The sequence below is a fragment of the Manihot esculenta genome, chromosome 16 (genome assembly GCF_001659605.2).
Source record: "Manihot esculenta cultivar AM560-2 chromosome 16, M.esculenta_v8, whole genome shotgun sequence".
In the NCBI taxonomy this organism is placed as follows: domain Eukaryota; kingdom Viridiplantae; phylum Streptophyta; class Magnoliopsida; order Malpighiales; family Euphorbiaceae; genus Manihot; species Manihot esculenta.
Genome location: NC_035176.2, coordinates 25676739 through 25693536, shown reverse-complemented (window position 1 = coordinate 25693536; position 16798 = coordinate 25676739). Strand labels below are relative to the sequence as shown.

The 16798-nt window shown below is 30.9% G+C and overlaps 1 protein-coding gene across 4 annotated transcripts; it reads left to right on the top strand.

The window, feature by feature from the left end:
• Window positions 1–11282: 11282 nt before the first annotated feature.
• LOC110603761 (protein TRIGALACTOSYLDIACYLGLYCEROL 1, chloroplastic) lies at window positions 11283–16486 on the top strand. Of its 4 annotated transcripts, XM_021741652.2 has the most exons (5): window positions 11285–11464; window positions 13267–13636; window positions 13721–14045; window positions 14987–15083; window positions 15248–16486. In XM_021741652.2, exons 4-5 carry the CDS (start codon window positions 15037–15039, stop codon window positions 16251–16253), a joined length of 1053 nt encoding a protein of 350 aa, XP_021597344.1. In that variant the 5' UTR covers window positions 11285–11464; window positions 13267–13636; window positions 13721–14045; window positions 14987–15036; the 3' UTR covers window positions 16254–16486. The 4 variants fall into 4 exon arrangements, with proteins under 4 accessions (XP_021597345.1, XP_021597344.1, XP_021597343.1 ...); XM_021741653.2 differs by lacking the exons at window positions 13267–13636; window positions 13721–14045 and having other exon boundaries at window positions 11283–11464; window positions 15232–16486; XM_021741651.2 differs by lacking the exons at window positions 13267–13636; window positions 13721–14045 and having other exon boundaries at window positions 11286–11464.
• The last annotated feature ends 312 nt before the right edge of the window (window positions 16487–16798 follow it).

The following is a 16798-nucleotide window of genomic DNA, read 5'->3' as shown; positions in this document are numbered from 1 at the left end:
TTGTAATTTATGGGAATCAATTTTGAATTTTGAATTTTGAATTGAGTTGAATCCAGATTAGGAGATAAAAGAAATCTGTCTATTGAATTTTTTTCTGTTTCTATTTATGGGTCTTGATACTTGCCTTTTTGGGTAGATTTAAATATATCCATATTTAATTTATTTTGAAGTGAATTAAATTCAAAATTTTATTCAGGTTCATTTTTATTTGAATTCTAAGTTTTCTTTTTTGGTTTAAGCTTGCTTTTACTTTTTTGACATTGCTGGAGTATTGTTTGCTTGTGTCTATACTATAGGTGATATTTTTCAAGTAGTACAAAACCTAGTCCTTGTGTTACTTTCCAAATTGTCAGTGTCTTCTCTCTTTAGGTTTTCTTCTTTGTTTTATTAAACGCACCTTGTGGTTGGTTGATTGACCTTAGTTTCCAAAGTGCAATTGAAAAATCAGTAAAAGAGTGGTAAGAGTGCAAACACTCGAGTGCTTTCTTTTCTAACACAATATTTGCTAGTTTTATTTGTTCTTTGTTGATTTAAGGTAGGATGAGTAAATACAAAAATATGGTGGATAGTGATGATGAAAGTGAATGGGACATGGCTAGTGATTATAAACTCTTCAAAAAGCCAGTTAGTGGTGAGTTTACAGGGATTTGTAAGACTCTTGAGAGGTTGACTGAAACTATGGAGAGTTTGAATGTTTCACAAGTTCCCACTACAACAAGAATGCCTCAAAGAGCTCTTAATTCCAATAGGCCTCAAGTTCGAGATGAAGAGTTGATGCGCCAGAGATTCATCCCTTCACACTTTTATAGGGATTTGGATAATAGGTTGACAAGACTAATTCAAGGAGGGAAGACGGAGAAAGAAAAGGAGAAAGAAGAGGCTAAAGTTTCAATCTCAACTTCCATAGAGATTGAAATTGAAGAGGAAGTTGTAATGCATGAAGTCAATGTAGTTGTTGTTGAAAATTCCATCAATGAGCATATAGAAGAGGTTGTGAATGATGGTGGACATGGAGAGCACGTGATTGATGAGGTGAATAAGGCTGTTTTGGAAGTTGTAGAGGAGAATGAGTCACATCCACAAGATCTTTTTATGACTAATATTTTTATGCCTAGTTCATTTGTTCTTGATGTGCAGATTGTTGATGAAAATATTCATGACAAAAGTTTTATGCTATTTCCACCTATTCAATAAGAGGTCTTTGAAGATGCATTGATTCCTAAAGCTTCCCTTCTTAACATAAATATCAGCAAGATTCGAGGACGAATCTTTTCTAAAGAAGGAGGGAATGATACGGATCGAATAGGGCAAATTTCTAACAATAGTGTGGAGCAAACTTATGTCATTCAAATGGATCTAAAAGGAGTTCAAAATCATATTCATATGATCCATATATATTTGGGGCGTACTTCAACTCATATGGGGCAGATTTGGTGCAACACTTGCAATCATAGGCTTAGAGAGCCTAATCAAATCTATGGGCTAAAACTACACAAAGGGAAACCTAAAGTGAAGATCAAGAAAGGCTTTTGTGAATATTCAACTTTGTTATGATGGGCTTGCTATATTTTATTATTTAAACACTTGTTTTATTTTAGCTTTGTTTGGGCTTGTATTCTGGCCATATTTTATTTTTTAAGTTTTAGAGTGTTGGGCCATGTTTTGGGTTTATATTTTAATACTTATGTATTTAATGTGTTATTTTAGCGTGTGATTGGCCTTGGGTCTTGTGTATAGTTCGGTCAGACCTAAAAAGAGTGTCTTAGGGTGTTATTTTCTCTCCTTACTATATAAGGATAAGAAACACTTGTAAGAGGTAGCTTTGAATCTAAATTTTCAGAATTCTTTTCATACCTTTGGCGTGTATTGCTTTGAGTGAGAGTGAGGATTTGCTTTCATCAATTGCATCAGGAACCTTGGCTTACTTATCAACTATTTGTTGTGGCGTTTGTCAGATTCTCATCTAAATCCTTCGATTATTGGTGTTTCAGCTTCTCTAAGTGTGGGGTGTCATAGGAAGTGGGTTTATCAAATCTTTGGATTCCATATCTACTTGTGCATGTGGGTTTGAGGCTTGTGCCATAGGGTTCCGCGTTAATGTCTAGTTCCACAATCAGGACTCCATTATCAATCATAGGTGGAAGATCTAAACTAGTTTGAATCCCTTCACCACCCTCTTCTTAAGTAAAGAAACATGGAAGACAGGGTGAATACATGATCCGGATGGGAGTTGTAACTTGCAAGCAACCTTGCCAATTCTTTCAATAACAGGATAAGGACCATAGAATCGGCTAAAAAGCTTATGGCTAGCTCATCGAAACACAAATTATTGGCGATATGGGTGCAGCTTGAAGAATACCAAATCGCCAACTTGAAACTCAATATCCTTTCACTTTGAATCCACCTGCTATTTCATTTGATTGTTTGCGGTATGAAGGTTGAGTTTGAGCTGTTGTAATAACTCGTCACATGCCCTCAAATTGTGGTCCACGTCATTGACAGGGCAGTGACTGGCAAAGTTTTTCGGGATGGAGGGAGGAGGTCTATCATAAAGAGCCTGAAAAGGGGACATACCAGTAGAAGCATGATATGTAGTATTATACCAGTATTCAGCCCAAGGAAGGAACAAGAACCATTTGCGAGGCTGCTGGTACACAAAACTATGCAAGTATTGCTCAATGCACCTGTTAACCACCTCCATTTGGCCGTCAGTCTAAGGATGATAGGCAGAACTCATCTTAAGTTGTGTGCTTGACATCTCAAAGAATTCCTACCAAAATTAGCTAAAAAATATCGGATCTCTATCCAATATAATAGACCTGGGCATGCCATGAAACTTCAAAATATTTTCAATAAATTTCTCTGCTACCACCTTTCCTGTATATGGATGAGCTAATGCCACAAAATGAGCAGATTTTCTTAATCTATTGATGATCACCAGAATGAAATTCTTTCCACTGGAAGTTGGCAGCCCCTCTATAAAATTCATTATAACATCATCCCAAAGTTGGCATGACACGGGTAATGGCTGAAGAAGACCCATAGGTGATAGATTTTCTATTTTAGTGTATTGGCATACCTCATATGAAGCCACAAAATTTTTGATGAATTTGTGCATAGAAGACCAATAAAACTGTTGAGCCAAACGCTTGTAAGTCCGCAGAACCCCCGAATGGCCTCCTATTAATGAATCATGAAATTCATGCAGAAGTTGATCCATTATTGGAGAATTGGAAGGAACCACAACTCTATTCTTATAGAGAACCAAGCCATTACGCTAACTATAAGGCTGTCACGGTTTATCGGCGGCTAGTTTCCCTATTTTTTGCATATAAGAGTCATTTTGAGTTGCAGATTTGATCTCATTCCATAATGAATTTTGTAGAACAGAAACGGCAGGAAGGGATGGACTACCAGACATCCTGGATAATGCATCGGCAACACTAATCTCCTTGCCTGGTTTATAATGGATTTCATAGTCATAACCAAGAAATTTGGCCACTGACTGCTGCTGTTCCGGAGTGACGATGCGTTGCTTTAACAAATGTTTAGACTTTTATGGTCCTTATGAATATAGAACTTCTATACTAATAAGTAAGGTCTCCAAGTTTTGATAGCTTGGAGGATGGCCAACATTTCTTTTGTATAATGGACCATGCCCTTTTTGTTACACCCAAAGCCTGGCTCATAAATGCAATTGGCCTGCCCTCCTTGGTTAAAACTGCTCCTATACCATCACTGGAAGCATCTACTTTGATAATAAATGGCTCATGGAAGATCAGCATAGCAAGGATGGGTGTAATTGTCATAGCTTATTTTAGAGCAATAAAGGCATTCTTAACTTCATCATTCCACCCAAATTGCGCTTTCTTCAATAAATTAGTAAGTGATCTGGCGATGATTCCATAGTGCCAAACAAACTTCCAGTAATAACCTGTGAGACCTAAAAACCCACGCAACTCTGAAATGTTAGTAGGCTTAGGCTAAACCACCATAGTGTGGATTTTCCTTTGGTCAACCTTGACACCAACAAATGTAATTATATGACCCAAGTATTTAAGTTCTTGCATTCCAAAGACACATTTTGAAAACTTCACAAAAAATGAGTATTGCCTTAATATTTTGAAAGTTGTCATAATATATTCAAGATGTGAATTCCAATCACCGCTATATATTAGGATGTCATAAAAAAAACTAAGATGAATTTCCAAATATGGAGGCGAAATATGGAATTTATGATGGCTTGGAATGCTGAAGGGGCGTTACAAAAACCAAAAAGCATGATGAGGTATTCATAATGGCTATTGTAGGTACGAAATGCAGTTTTGTGAAATATGTGGCTCCATGAAGTTCATCTAACATGTCCTCCACAGTGAATATGGGAAATCTATCTTTAATGGTGACAGTATTTAGGGCTCGATAATCAGTATAAAAAAGTCAAGACCCATCCTTTTTCTTAACTAGCAAAACAAGTGATGAGAAGGGACTGATACTAGGTCTGATTAGCCATGATTCTAACATATCTTGAACCTGTTTTTCTATTTAGCTTTTTGAAAATAGGCGTACCTATAGGGTCTCATACTGACTGCCTATGTTCCTTCCTTTAGAGTAATCTGATGATCAATTGCTCTTTGAGAGGGCAATTGCGATGGCTCTACAAAAAGGTCTTTATAATAGTCCACTAACCTTGCCATTTTTTGTTGGAGCTGTTGTTCTCTTACCGAAAGTTCTAACAATTGCAAATACGTGGCTAATATGGAGCTATCTTGTGCAGCCTTGGTGATGGTGGTCTTTGGCACCGATTAAATTAATGAAGCTTTTTCTCCCTGTAATTTGTAATTCTGGCCCTCCCACTAAAATTTCATAGTTAACCGATCCCAATGCACATCACCATGCCCAATTTTGCTAACCACTGAATACCTAAAACCATATCTAGTCCCATTAATGTAAGGCATAAAATGTAAGAACAAAAGGAAGACCTTAGAGGGAAATTGGAACATTGTTGAATTGTTCTTGACATTTTAAGCTTTCCCTATTGGCAACTCAAACTCCAAAATTCCTTCGTTGGGGTTGATGGGAGTTGAAGGTGGACAACAAGTCTTTCACTGATAAAGTTGTGTGTAGAGCCACTATCAATCAAAACCCACAAACTTTGAGAGCCAAAGCATGCTAATACTTGCAGCGTGTTCTAAGTATTCCAGCCAGAAAGAGCATGGAGCAAAATTTTAGGCTCCTTCGACAATGAATAATTAGCTTCATTGTCACCCTCAAAACCTTCTAATAACAATAATTGGGGACTTTTACACCGACGCCCAGAGAGAGAAAATTTCTCGTTACAATTGAAGCACAGTCCTTAAACCTGCCATTTTTGCATCTCTTCCCACAATAATCTCTTAAAACTAGATGTGTCTTAGTTTTGTTATAGGAGTAGAGTTGTGGTTGGTGTGAGTGGTCGGTTTTGGACACCGTTGCTATCGTTGCAACTGTTCGTCTCTCATACGAGCAAGATCGATCGCTTTCTTCAAGGATTGAGGCTTAAACATCCATATTCCTTCAGCAATTTCTGATTTCAATCTGCCAATGAATGCCGATTAAAGCCTTTTGAGTCCATCCATGAATTCTATTTCCCAGCCTTTCGAATTCCTACTGATAGTCCCACAAGTGATCAATTTATTTGATTTTGGATAGAGCTTCATCAAAATCTTCATACTTTATTGGTCCAAACCGAGCCCAAAGTTTCTCTTCAAACAAAGTCCAGGTTAACTCGAGATTATCCTCCTGGCATGTATGTTGTAGCCACTGCCACCACTTATTAGCTTCTCCGGTCAAGTGGAAGGATGCTAACGGTAGCTTTTGAGATTTAATAGTGTTCTGATATTCAAAGAACTGGCTTTAGCGAATCATTCGGTAGGATCATCTCCAGCAAATTTGGGAAATTCCAATTTAGCCAATTTGGAGAAGAACATTTTTCGACCACTATCGCCTTAGGTATGTGATGATTCTGAAGTAGATTGGTTGTTTAGAAGGTTAGGTGTTGTTTGAGAATGGTTATGTGTTTGCTTGTGTTGTGGTTGGGAGGTTGGTGTTTGGATGGTAGGGTCATTAGAGTTAGGTAAAAATGTTTGGATAGAAGCAAGTGAAGCTAACAAATTACTAATAGCTTATTCGATGTGTTTGAACTTATCTGTGACTAGCCTCCATTCGTGTAAAATCAATTTGGAACCCGCTAAGACCAACCTCTAAGAATTCTATGCATTCCTTATTAGTGGTCATAACTTTGATACCAATGATAGGTCCCAGTCAAAGTTATAAGAGTTTGTTTATTCCACTTGGAACGAGAATAAAACCACAATAGTGAGAATAAGAATCAGCTTACCTTCATTGAATTCAAATAGGGTTTAAATACAAATAAGACTCAATAAATACAGTTGATTTTTAGTCTATAATCAAGGATAATAATAACACACTAAAACAACTTACCCACTAAAATAAAAACACAAAATCAGAAAACTATCAAAATAGAATGAAATAAAATAGCCATGTAATAAGTTTAACTACCTGTCCATCAATTGGACTGATATTTTAGATTATTTTTGGACACACGAAGAGAATTTGATGCATTAAATTATTTATTATTTTTATAAATTATTAGAATATACTAAATGAATCAGTTAAGAAAGAATAACTTCCAATCCCCTTATTTCAAAAATAAAATATCAATCCGCTTATAAAATAAAAAAAAAAGCAAGTTTTATTAAATACCACTAAAATTTACCATGTTTTTAGTTTGCACTAGTATAATTTTCATTTAATTAATTTTCCTCATTTATTATTCTAATAATTAATTGTCAAAATAAACACGTGTCTAAGAAAAATTATTTAAAAAAGAAAAATATTTATTTTACCAACAGATTTTTTTTATTTTTCTTTAAATTTATCAACGAAATTCAAAATTCATTACTAATTTCAATATATTTATTATAATATATTAATTTTTCAACAACTAAACTATATAAATAATATAACTAAAAATGATAGTTTAGAAATATTATTTAACTTTATTAAGATTAATAAACTAAATATATAAAATTAAAAAAAATATTGTTATTGAAATATATCACCATTCCATTATCTTATAATCATTTTTTTTAAATTGCAATCTAATAATTTAATATTAAAACAATTATCTTAATTTTAATATATTTGATTAAAAATTATATTATCATCCACGTTAAAAATATTATAATAATCCTTTTCAGAATTATCTAATATTAATTTAGATGTACTAATTTGATAATTCTTAATTATAATTCATTTTAATATTTAATATATTTATTAAAACATATATCTAATATATTTTACTACAATCACAATTTTATTAGCTAATAGATGACATTTTGATATATAATTTTTAAATTATATAATAGTTGATTAAATAAATATATTAATTTGATAATAATAATATTACTTTTTAATTTATTTTAGTGAAATTAAAATTTCACAATTATAGAAATAACTCTTTTATCATAAGCCAAATAGTGGGCTGCGTTTTTGTGAAAGGGCTAAACCAGTGGGCAAGTGTCAAGGACTGGGCCAGCAAATGGGTTCAGTTAGGCCTATCCATGCAAGACTGCTTATTATTAGCGCAGTCTCCTGACACACACACAATGCACTACTGCATCGAACATGGAGCATCGAGAGTTTTGGAAAAATTTTGAGTGCATTGAATTCAATAAATTAAAAATTAAAATTTTAGTATTTATAAAAATTAAATTAATTTTGATTAGATATCGAATCGAATTAAATTAGTCTAATTCTATTTGATTCAGTTTGATTTAAACTTTTAATAAATTTTTTATTCTTTACACTTTATTTTTAATATTTTAAAATTTAATTAAAATACTTTAATTTTATATGATCTAATCTCTTTATATTATCAAAAATAATATATTATTATCATTAACAGATTCGGTTTGATTTAATTTTTTTAATTTTTTATTAAAATCAAATCAAACTGAAATAACCGAAATTTTTGAAATTAAAAATCAAACTAAACTGAAATAAATAAAAAATTAAATTGAATTTTAAATTAATTCGGTTCATTTCATTTTTTCAGTTTAAACAGAATATTACTCATTCTATATGTATCATGCATTTAAAATTGATCGTTATATAAAATTAAAAAATATATATATATATATATATAAATATAATAAAATTTATGAATATAGTTATTTTTTATTAAAATTTATTATATTAAATTTTAAAACTAAAAATAAAAATTTTTTTTTAATTAATGACTTGAATCTTTTTTGTATAGGTATATTTTAATCAAATAAAGCTATTATTTAATTAATTGAATTAATTTTAATATATTAATTTTATTGGAAAGTAATTTCAAAATCAATCAAAATTATATTTTATATCATTTTATTTCAATCTATTATATTATTTTTATATAAATAATATTATTTCTTTAAAATATAGTTATAAAAGAAAATAATACTTATATATATATATATATATATATATATATATATATATATATATATATATATAATGATATAAAATAAATTAAAAATTTGTTAAATTTAATTATGGTCAATTATAAACTAATTAAATTGCAAATTCAATAAATTAACACTGTAAATGAAAATATTATAAAAAAAATGTATAAAAATTTATAATAAATTTTAGACAATAATAGTTATACTTACTATTATAGTATTATAATAAAAGAATAATAATCTATCCTAAAGCTTTGTTTATGATAAAAAAAATTATTATACTATTTTTTTATAATGAAATTGGATTATTAATACGCTGTTGGTGTATAAATTAAAATTCATTCCCAGATTAAAAGATAATAATAATAATAATAATAATAATTAATGTAAATTTAATAATTAATAGTTAAATAATTAAAATATAAGTAGAAAATAAACAGTAAAAGTTTAATTACTATACAAATAATTAAGTGATTTGAAATTAAAATAAATTATATAAATTTTAAAAATTAATTCGTAAGATTAAATTAATGAAAATTTACATTTCTAGTATCGTTATTATAAAAATCAATTAAACTCAGAAGCAAAATGGCAGAAGTCAAAATTATTTTAGTAAAAATAAAAACAAAAATAAAATTTAAATTTAATAATTAAATAGCTATTTATAACAATTAAAATAAAATATTAAAAATAGAATAAATTATGTTGTAGTCTTAAATTTTAATATAATTAACAGATCAGTCTCTATATTTTTAAAATCGAACATGATAAATTTCTATATAATCAATTCATCCAAATTAAAATTCATTTCATTTATAATTTCTTAATTGGTTAAAAGAAAAATAAATATTTCAAATAGCTAAAATACGTTAATGAATATTTAAATTATTTTCAAGATAGGTGAATAAGTTTATATTGTATATATTACACTTTTCTCTAAATTTTAGCGTAATTGACGGATTAATTTTTATATTTTTAAAATTAAATTTTTAAATGCTTCTATATTTAATCTGTCTAAAATTATAATTTTTTTATTCATTATAAGTATTAGTTCAAAATTAGTTGATGGTCAAATTTTTTCTAAAATTATAATTTCTTTCTAAAATATTTTTTATAAAATTTTATAATTGACTTAAAAGTTATTTAGTATCACTTAAAAATTACAGAAATTGTAAATATTTTCTGAAATTTTTAAAATTATAAGTATTAAAGTACTTTAATGAATGAAAATTGAAGAGTTAAAAAGTAATTAAATGAGATATTATAGACAAAAATTAATAGAAATTTAAATATTTTTTTAAATAAAAATTAAAAAATTAAAATATTGAAATTATAATAAATTAGGACGGACTGATTATAGAGAAATTTTTTTTTGAACTAAAAATGTAATTGTATTCAAATTTGGAAATCCAACATTAAAGTATGAACAATCAATTGTGGAGGGGTGCTCAGCCACTCCATCCTGTCTGAAATAGTAGAGGCAGCTCTAGCTATAAGATGTGTCACACTATTGACAGATCGAGGAACAAAACTCACAGATACTGAATTCATCTCTGCTATTAGAGATTTACAATCATCAATAAGGGACCCAAAACTAAAAAAATCAGAAGTTGAAGAAGAAAGCAAAGTCTTTACTACCGTAAGAGCATCTGATTCCAACACTATCTGATCATAACTCAGCCTCTTAATCCAATTCAGAACTTCTCTAATGGCAATTAGCTCAGCTGTTTTAGAGAAATTTAAATGTATATTTTTAAAAATATAAGAACTAATTCATTAACTATGCTATAACTCATAAATTAAATTGTAGTTTATCCATTTAAAAAGAGTAATAAAGATATTTTTATACTTTTAACGTAAAAAATGGATAGATAAACAAATTTATTATAAAGAGATTTAAGTGTTTAATTTTAAAAATATAGGAATCAATAGGTTAATTATACTAAAATTTAAATACTAAAATATAATTAAATATTAATGTAACAAGCTGTTTATATACATATATAATATAAGATAAATAATCAAAAAGTTTTCAAATGCTATTTTTATCTAAATAGCTATAAAAAATTACTATTTAATATTTTTATTTAAAAACTTTAAAATTAAAATAAATAAATAAATTTATATTATAATTTAAAAATATTTTAAATTTAAAAATTATAATCTTATTATATTTTTATGTATCCTTTGAAATTTTTAATTAACTCTAAAAAATAATTTGAATAATAGAATTATCATTTATTTTAAAAATTATCAATTACCTTAAAAATTAAATACTATTGTAAATTGTTTTTTATATATTTTTTAAATTATTTAATTTAACTATATTTTTACGGCATTAAAATTTAAATTATTAAAGCAATATTAAAATTAAGAGTTTTATTTTTTTCATAAGTTCATCTTCTCATTCGTATTTTTTCTTATATTATGTATAATAGGTAATGTAATATAAAATATGTAATATTTAAATGTTTAATTAATAAATTTATAATATTGATCGGCGTGTGTATTTGGTCTAATAAATTTAATTATTTTAAATTTATTAAATTAATTTTTAATTTAATTAAAGTAAATATAATTAATTTTTTAAATAAAAAAATGGTAATTTTTAATTTTATAGAAATGCTATTATCAAAATATTTTGTAACTTATAATTATATAAAAAAATTTTAAAAAATGAGTCATTAATAAATTAAAAAACTAAATTAAATCAATTTAGTTGGGTTTTTCAATTTAAACGATTGAGTGGCCAGCCCGATTAATGTCACCGACCTTGGGAAGTTTGGGTAATCTGGTCATTTCGTCCAAAATCATTCGGCTGTCTCGCTAACTGTCTGCGACACACGGCTTTTCACTTTCTTCTTCTCTCACGAGTCACGAATCAGGAGCCAAACGCCTGTGCTAGAGTTAGACGAGTGGATAAAGAAATATATTGTAGTTTCTGCTGAGATTTTCAGGTAATCCATCCTGTAAATTCTTTTTGGGTAGGTTTCATATGATTCCTTAGACTTTATGTCCAATCAGGGAGAATCATCACTGTGACTTATAGTTTTTGTTTATTCTCAAGCTTTTTATACTTGTGTTATCAGTTTCTTGAGTGATTTTCCTTTTTGCATACTGGGTATTAGTTGGTTTTTGAAATTTGACGAGCAGCTTTCTTTTATCACAGTAGATTGCTACTTTCTTTCATTTTCTTGAAGCAGATGATATTAAATAATTGGGGTTTTATTTGTTTTAGAGCGGAAAGTAGTGTATCAGGTCTCAAACAAGAAAGCCAGCCAGCCAACTGAAAATGGTTATTTTATCCTTGCACTTGAATTTGAAAATTGGAGAATTGATCGAGATTTTTATACTATTGGTTGGTGGTATATCTATGATTATGAATGGAAAAAAAGAAAGGGAAACAATTCATCCCCTAAACTTTAGCATTTTCTTAGTATACTTGTAGTCTCTGTTTGGATGCAAAGAAATCTATGTATAGATTATCACAGAAATATATATTTATAGATATGCAAGTATGCAACTTGAGCTGTGTAGATTATTTTCATATGAAAGGAATTTTAACTAATTGGACCGAAAAATAGTAATATTGGTAAGTAAAGTCCAGCTACAACTTCTTCCCCCTTAAGATAAATTATATAGAAGTATATCTTTTTTTTGGTAGATAACTTGATTGTCCAGCTTCTTGTCTTTCAGTTTTTACAAGCTTTAGTAGTGAGTTGTTAGAATAGAATGTCTCTGTTGTGTTTTCTTCTTTTGGATATTGTAAAGTGAAATAATTTGAAAGCCATATATCATGATAATGTTAGAACTTTCATAGACAATAGTTAAGCTCTTGCCTCCCTTTCCCTACCCACCCCCACCACCTTCCCTCCCTCTGCATCTTCCTTTAACATGAAAAATTTTCAGTCTCATCTCTTTCTCTCTCTTCACTCAAGTGACTGAGGTCTTATTCCCATCAGCCACTTGTGGTCCAATTTTAATTTGTACAACAGCAGCAAGTTCTAAAAAGTTTATAACCATGTGTCTTAAAACCAACTGCTTGTCTTAATCTTACTATTTATTATTTACTTTATTCATGATTTTCAAGTTAGTCTTTAGATTTAGTTGGTGGATGGGTCTGTCAAACGAGAATGAGATACCCTTATATAATTGTTAACTATTAATTGGTGTGTAATAGTGGTATTTGTATGATTAAAGGCTGTAATTCTTCATAAGCCACTGGCTTATGGTTGTTTTTTTTTTTTTTTGACTATATATCAACACCTTTACTTTCAAAGCCAACCAATCTATAACCCAAATAAAATATACCTTTTTGTGCTTTTTTTTTCCTTCTGATACATGTAGTCAATTTAGTTGGTCCTTTGTTTCTCAAAGGTCCAAGTTTTTCAGTTTCTGAGAAATCATAGAAGCCATATAACTGTATACCAAACAAGTCATCCCAGAATTGAATTGGAAAAATGAACTAAACCAGGCCATTTCATTTTGGTTAGGTTCATTGCTCATGTACAATATTTGTTCTGTTGGTTCTACACGTTTAAGAATGTTGTTATTTTCATTTTCTTCAATATTAAAAACAAGTAGCCAGAATATTTCCTCACCCGTTTATTATTTGGGATTGACCTATTGAGCACCTGAATTATTTAACCTAAACTCATCAAAATCATAATAACTAAACACAAATTGCTCTATCTCACATGGTTTCATATGCGTGATTTTCACCCACCTAAAATCAATCTATTTGTTTCTGATTGTGCAGCTTTTCTTCTCCTTTTCAACCAAAGCCCAACCTAGGATACATGTATCTCAGTTTACAAGTTAGTGAACAACCTAGCAGTAGTACTAGAGACCACCAATCCTCCCACCGTGCAAGATCTCCTTCTCCCACCAATACTTTTATCCTTGTTATTCTATCTTTCCCTCCAAGCTTTGTTTTGAAGCCTCCTATTCAGAACTCCTAGCATGGCTGTGCTGGTGGTTCCAAAATCTCCTAGCCTGGCTGTCGCTGATTGTTCCCAAAGGACCCGTAATGCGCATTGTGTCCTAGAGTATCTTCATGTGCATAGAGTGCTCCAGCAATTATCCTTGCCTCATTGTTTTTCCTTTTACCCAAAGTTTCTATCAAATAGGTAGGCCTTGATACACAGAGCATGATTCATGATAGTAATTTCTTAAAGTCAGGTGCTGACCACTGTCCACATCACATGAACCAGCACATGCAAATTTGACCAGCTGCCCCCTGGAGAAGCTGTGTGCTATTGCAGCATGTCATGGAACATCCACATCTACTGGTGTAGATGTGAATGGGGCTGAAGCTGGAACCTTACGAGTGCAGTAGCAGTAAGGCCATAGCCATGGATGAAAGGAAGATATTTTCACGGTCCTTGTTGGCCTTTGTTTTATTGAAAGAAAATATTGATTTTCATATGGGATTTAGCAGAATACAGGTCAAGTAAATCAATCAGTATGGTGGATGTAATTCGTGTGCACTGAACTGGCCCCTGGGGAAGTTACTTCTGTTAATATCCTAATTTTCTTGTAAGTTGGTTGAATATCTTTTGTTGTACTCAGCTTCAGGTTTGTCGGGCCACGTAGATCTGTTTTTTTATTATATTAAAAAAATCTCATGAAGATTGGACTTAATCAACTCCCACCCATCTGGATATCTGATCCAGTTTGTCTTCTCTTCCAGCATTTCTGCAGCAGAAGATATATTTCCTTAGCTACACAGTAGAAGAAGAATTGTAGTCTGTTAATTGGCTCAATGTATTTTAGCTTAGTGAATAAGATGAAAAACAAGATAAGATTCTCAGCAAGTGGTTATTGGAGTATTCACAAATGATATGAGAAGGATCCATTTGGTGAGGGTGGAGAAAAGTGCAAATTATAAGATAATATTTCATTCAACTTAATAATAAAATAATAAAATTAAATTAGGATAAATTCCATATCGGGATCATTTTACATGGGTTACTCGCTTCTCTATGCGTGCTTTACTGGAGTTGTTGAGTATACCAATTTATGTTTAATTGTTGTGATTTTAGCGAGTTTTGAGTGTTTATAAGTTAGTAAACTAGTTCAAGTATTCAATAGGTCAATCCAAATAGTGTAGTTGTTTGGATATGTAATTTGCCAAACCTAACAAGCCAATGGCAACCCCTTTGTCTAGGTAAGGGGTGAATGTGGATTTGTTCTAACAAGAAATAATTAATTTGCTAAAATTGTTTGTCTAGTTGATAGAGATCTAGCATATAAAAGGGAATGAATTTGTAACTCTGATTTTTGTCCTTTTTCCCCAATTTTTTTTTCATCAAAACTTGCTCTTGGTTCTATTCTCTGAACTTGGATACTTCATAACGCAGTTCCAGAACTCTGTTCACGTGAATGTGATTGCGTTCATGTGAATGTGATTGCATTCATCTGGATATTTCTGTGGCTGAGGTTGCTAACTTCTCTTCTGGTTTGTTTTGAATCTGTAGTTTGTACAAACATCTGAAATCAGATTAACAGAAATTGGAGACAACCAAATATGCAAACGGCTTCATCACATCATTCAATTTTTTGCATTTCTAACAGGTATGGGCTCCCTCTGTTTGTAAATTTTCATTCATCACTTTCCCTCTGTTTGTACTTTTTACATTCATCTCTTTCTTCCTCTAGCATGTAGCTTTTCTTCTTTAGAAATTGAAGGAAACTGATATGGTTTCAATTGGAGCATTTAAAGTTTAAATGTATTGCAGAAGAAGCCATGTCAGGCCAAATATGTGGATGGACATTAAAACTGTAAACGCAAGTCAACTTAGCTTCAGTGTAGGAGCTCCTATTTTCAAAATTCTTTCACCTAAGCGACAAACCAAATTGTTTGTGTCTCCCAACACAAATGATGGTCGCCCTTCTCCATCTCTGCTAGATGAAGAAACAAATACTAAACATGCACCTAGTTCTGAAACAGAGACATTGTTGAGCAAATGGTCACCGCCTGGGTACCTTTGGAAGGGATTATCAGTTCTTGTCTTGACAGGACAAGTAATTATCAGGACTTTAAAGGGAAACATTCACTGGAGAAATACTCTTCAACAGCTGGAGAGAGTTGGACCAAAGTCAGTTGGAGTCTGTCTCTTGACCTCTGCATTTGTGGGAATGGCTTTCACAATTCAATTTGTTAGAGAATTTGTTAGACTAGGATTGCAAAGATCAGTTGGTGGTGTACTAGCACTAGCCTTTTCAAGGGAGTTGAGTCCCGTGGTCACATCAATTGTGGTTGCTGGGCGGATTGGGAGTGCCTTTGCAGCAGAATTGGGAACAATGCAGGTTTCTGAGCAAACAGACACATTGAGAGTTCTTGGAGCAAACCCTGTTGATTATTTAGTGACTCCAAGAGTGATTGCATGTTGTCTTGCTCTACCATTTTTGACTTTGATGTGTTTCACAGTAAGCATGGCATCCAGTGCTTTGCTAGCTGACGGCGTCTTTGGTGTAAGCATTAATATGATATTTTATTCAGCTAGGAAAGTACTTGGATCATGGGATCTGATCAGCGCCATGATCAAGTCACAGGTTTTCGGTGCGATAATATCAATTGTAAGTTGTGCTTGGGGAGTTACTACGTCGGGAGGCGCCAAAGGCGTTGGGGAGTCGACAACTTCAGCTGTGGTTATCTCACTTGTTGGTATCTTTATTGCTGATTTTGTACTATCATATTGCTTCTTCCAGGGAGTTGGAGATTCTCTGAAGAATTCTATGTGATCAATTGCACTTCACTGCCAGATGATATGTAAGAAGAAATCTTCTCTATTATTGGTTTAGGAGTATTGCTTGTGCATACAACTCAGAATAGAATCATAGTGTTCACATTTAGCAATCAGAATCAGTATTGATAAGTGAGAAGAGAAACTGAAAAGAAAACAATATTGGTCCTTGTTTTTGTGAAAGATTTGCATGCTTTGTCAATAATTGGCCATTCAATTCCTTTTCTCTCACTTTCTATTTCATAAAAACTAGGAGTTCACTTGCAGTATATGCTGAAATTATATGTAGGCCATTCAAAGATTGCATTATGCGAGTTCAATATTTATGATTTTTAATTTTAAATATTTTTTAATAAGCAGTAATAATAATTAATCATCAAATAAATAACATATTTTTTTATTAATTAAAAAATATAAAATATAAAACCACAATGTAAACCAACCCTCTCTTAATTTAAGAATTTTAAAATCGAATCAAACTGAATACTTTTAAACTTGCTAGGTTATAGTTAGTACTGTCAATATAGATTTAAATTTTGGGTT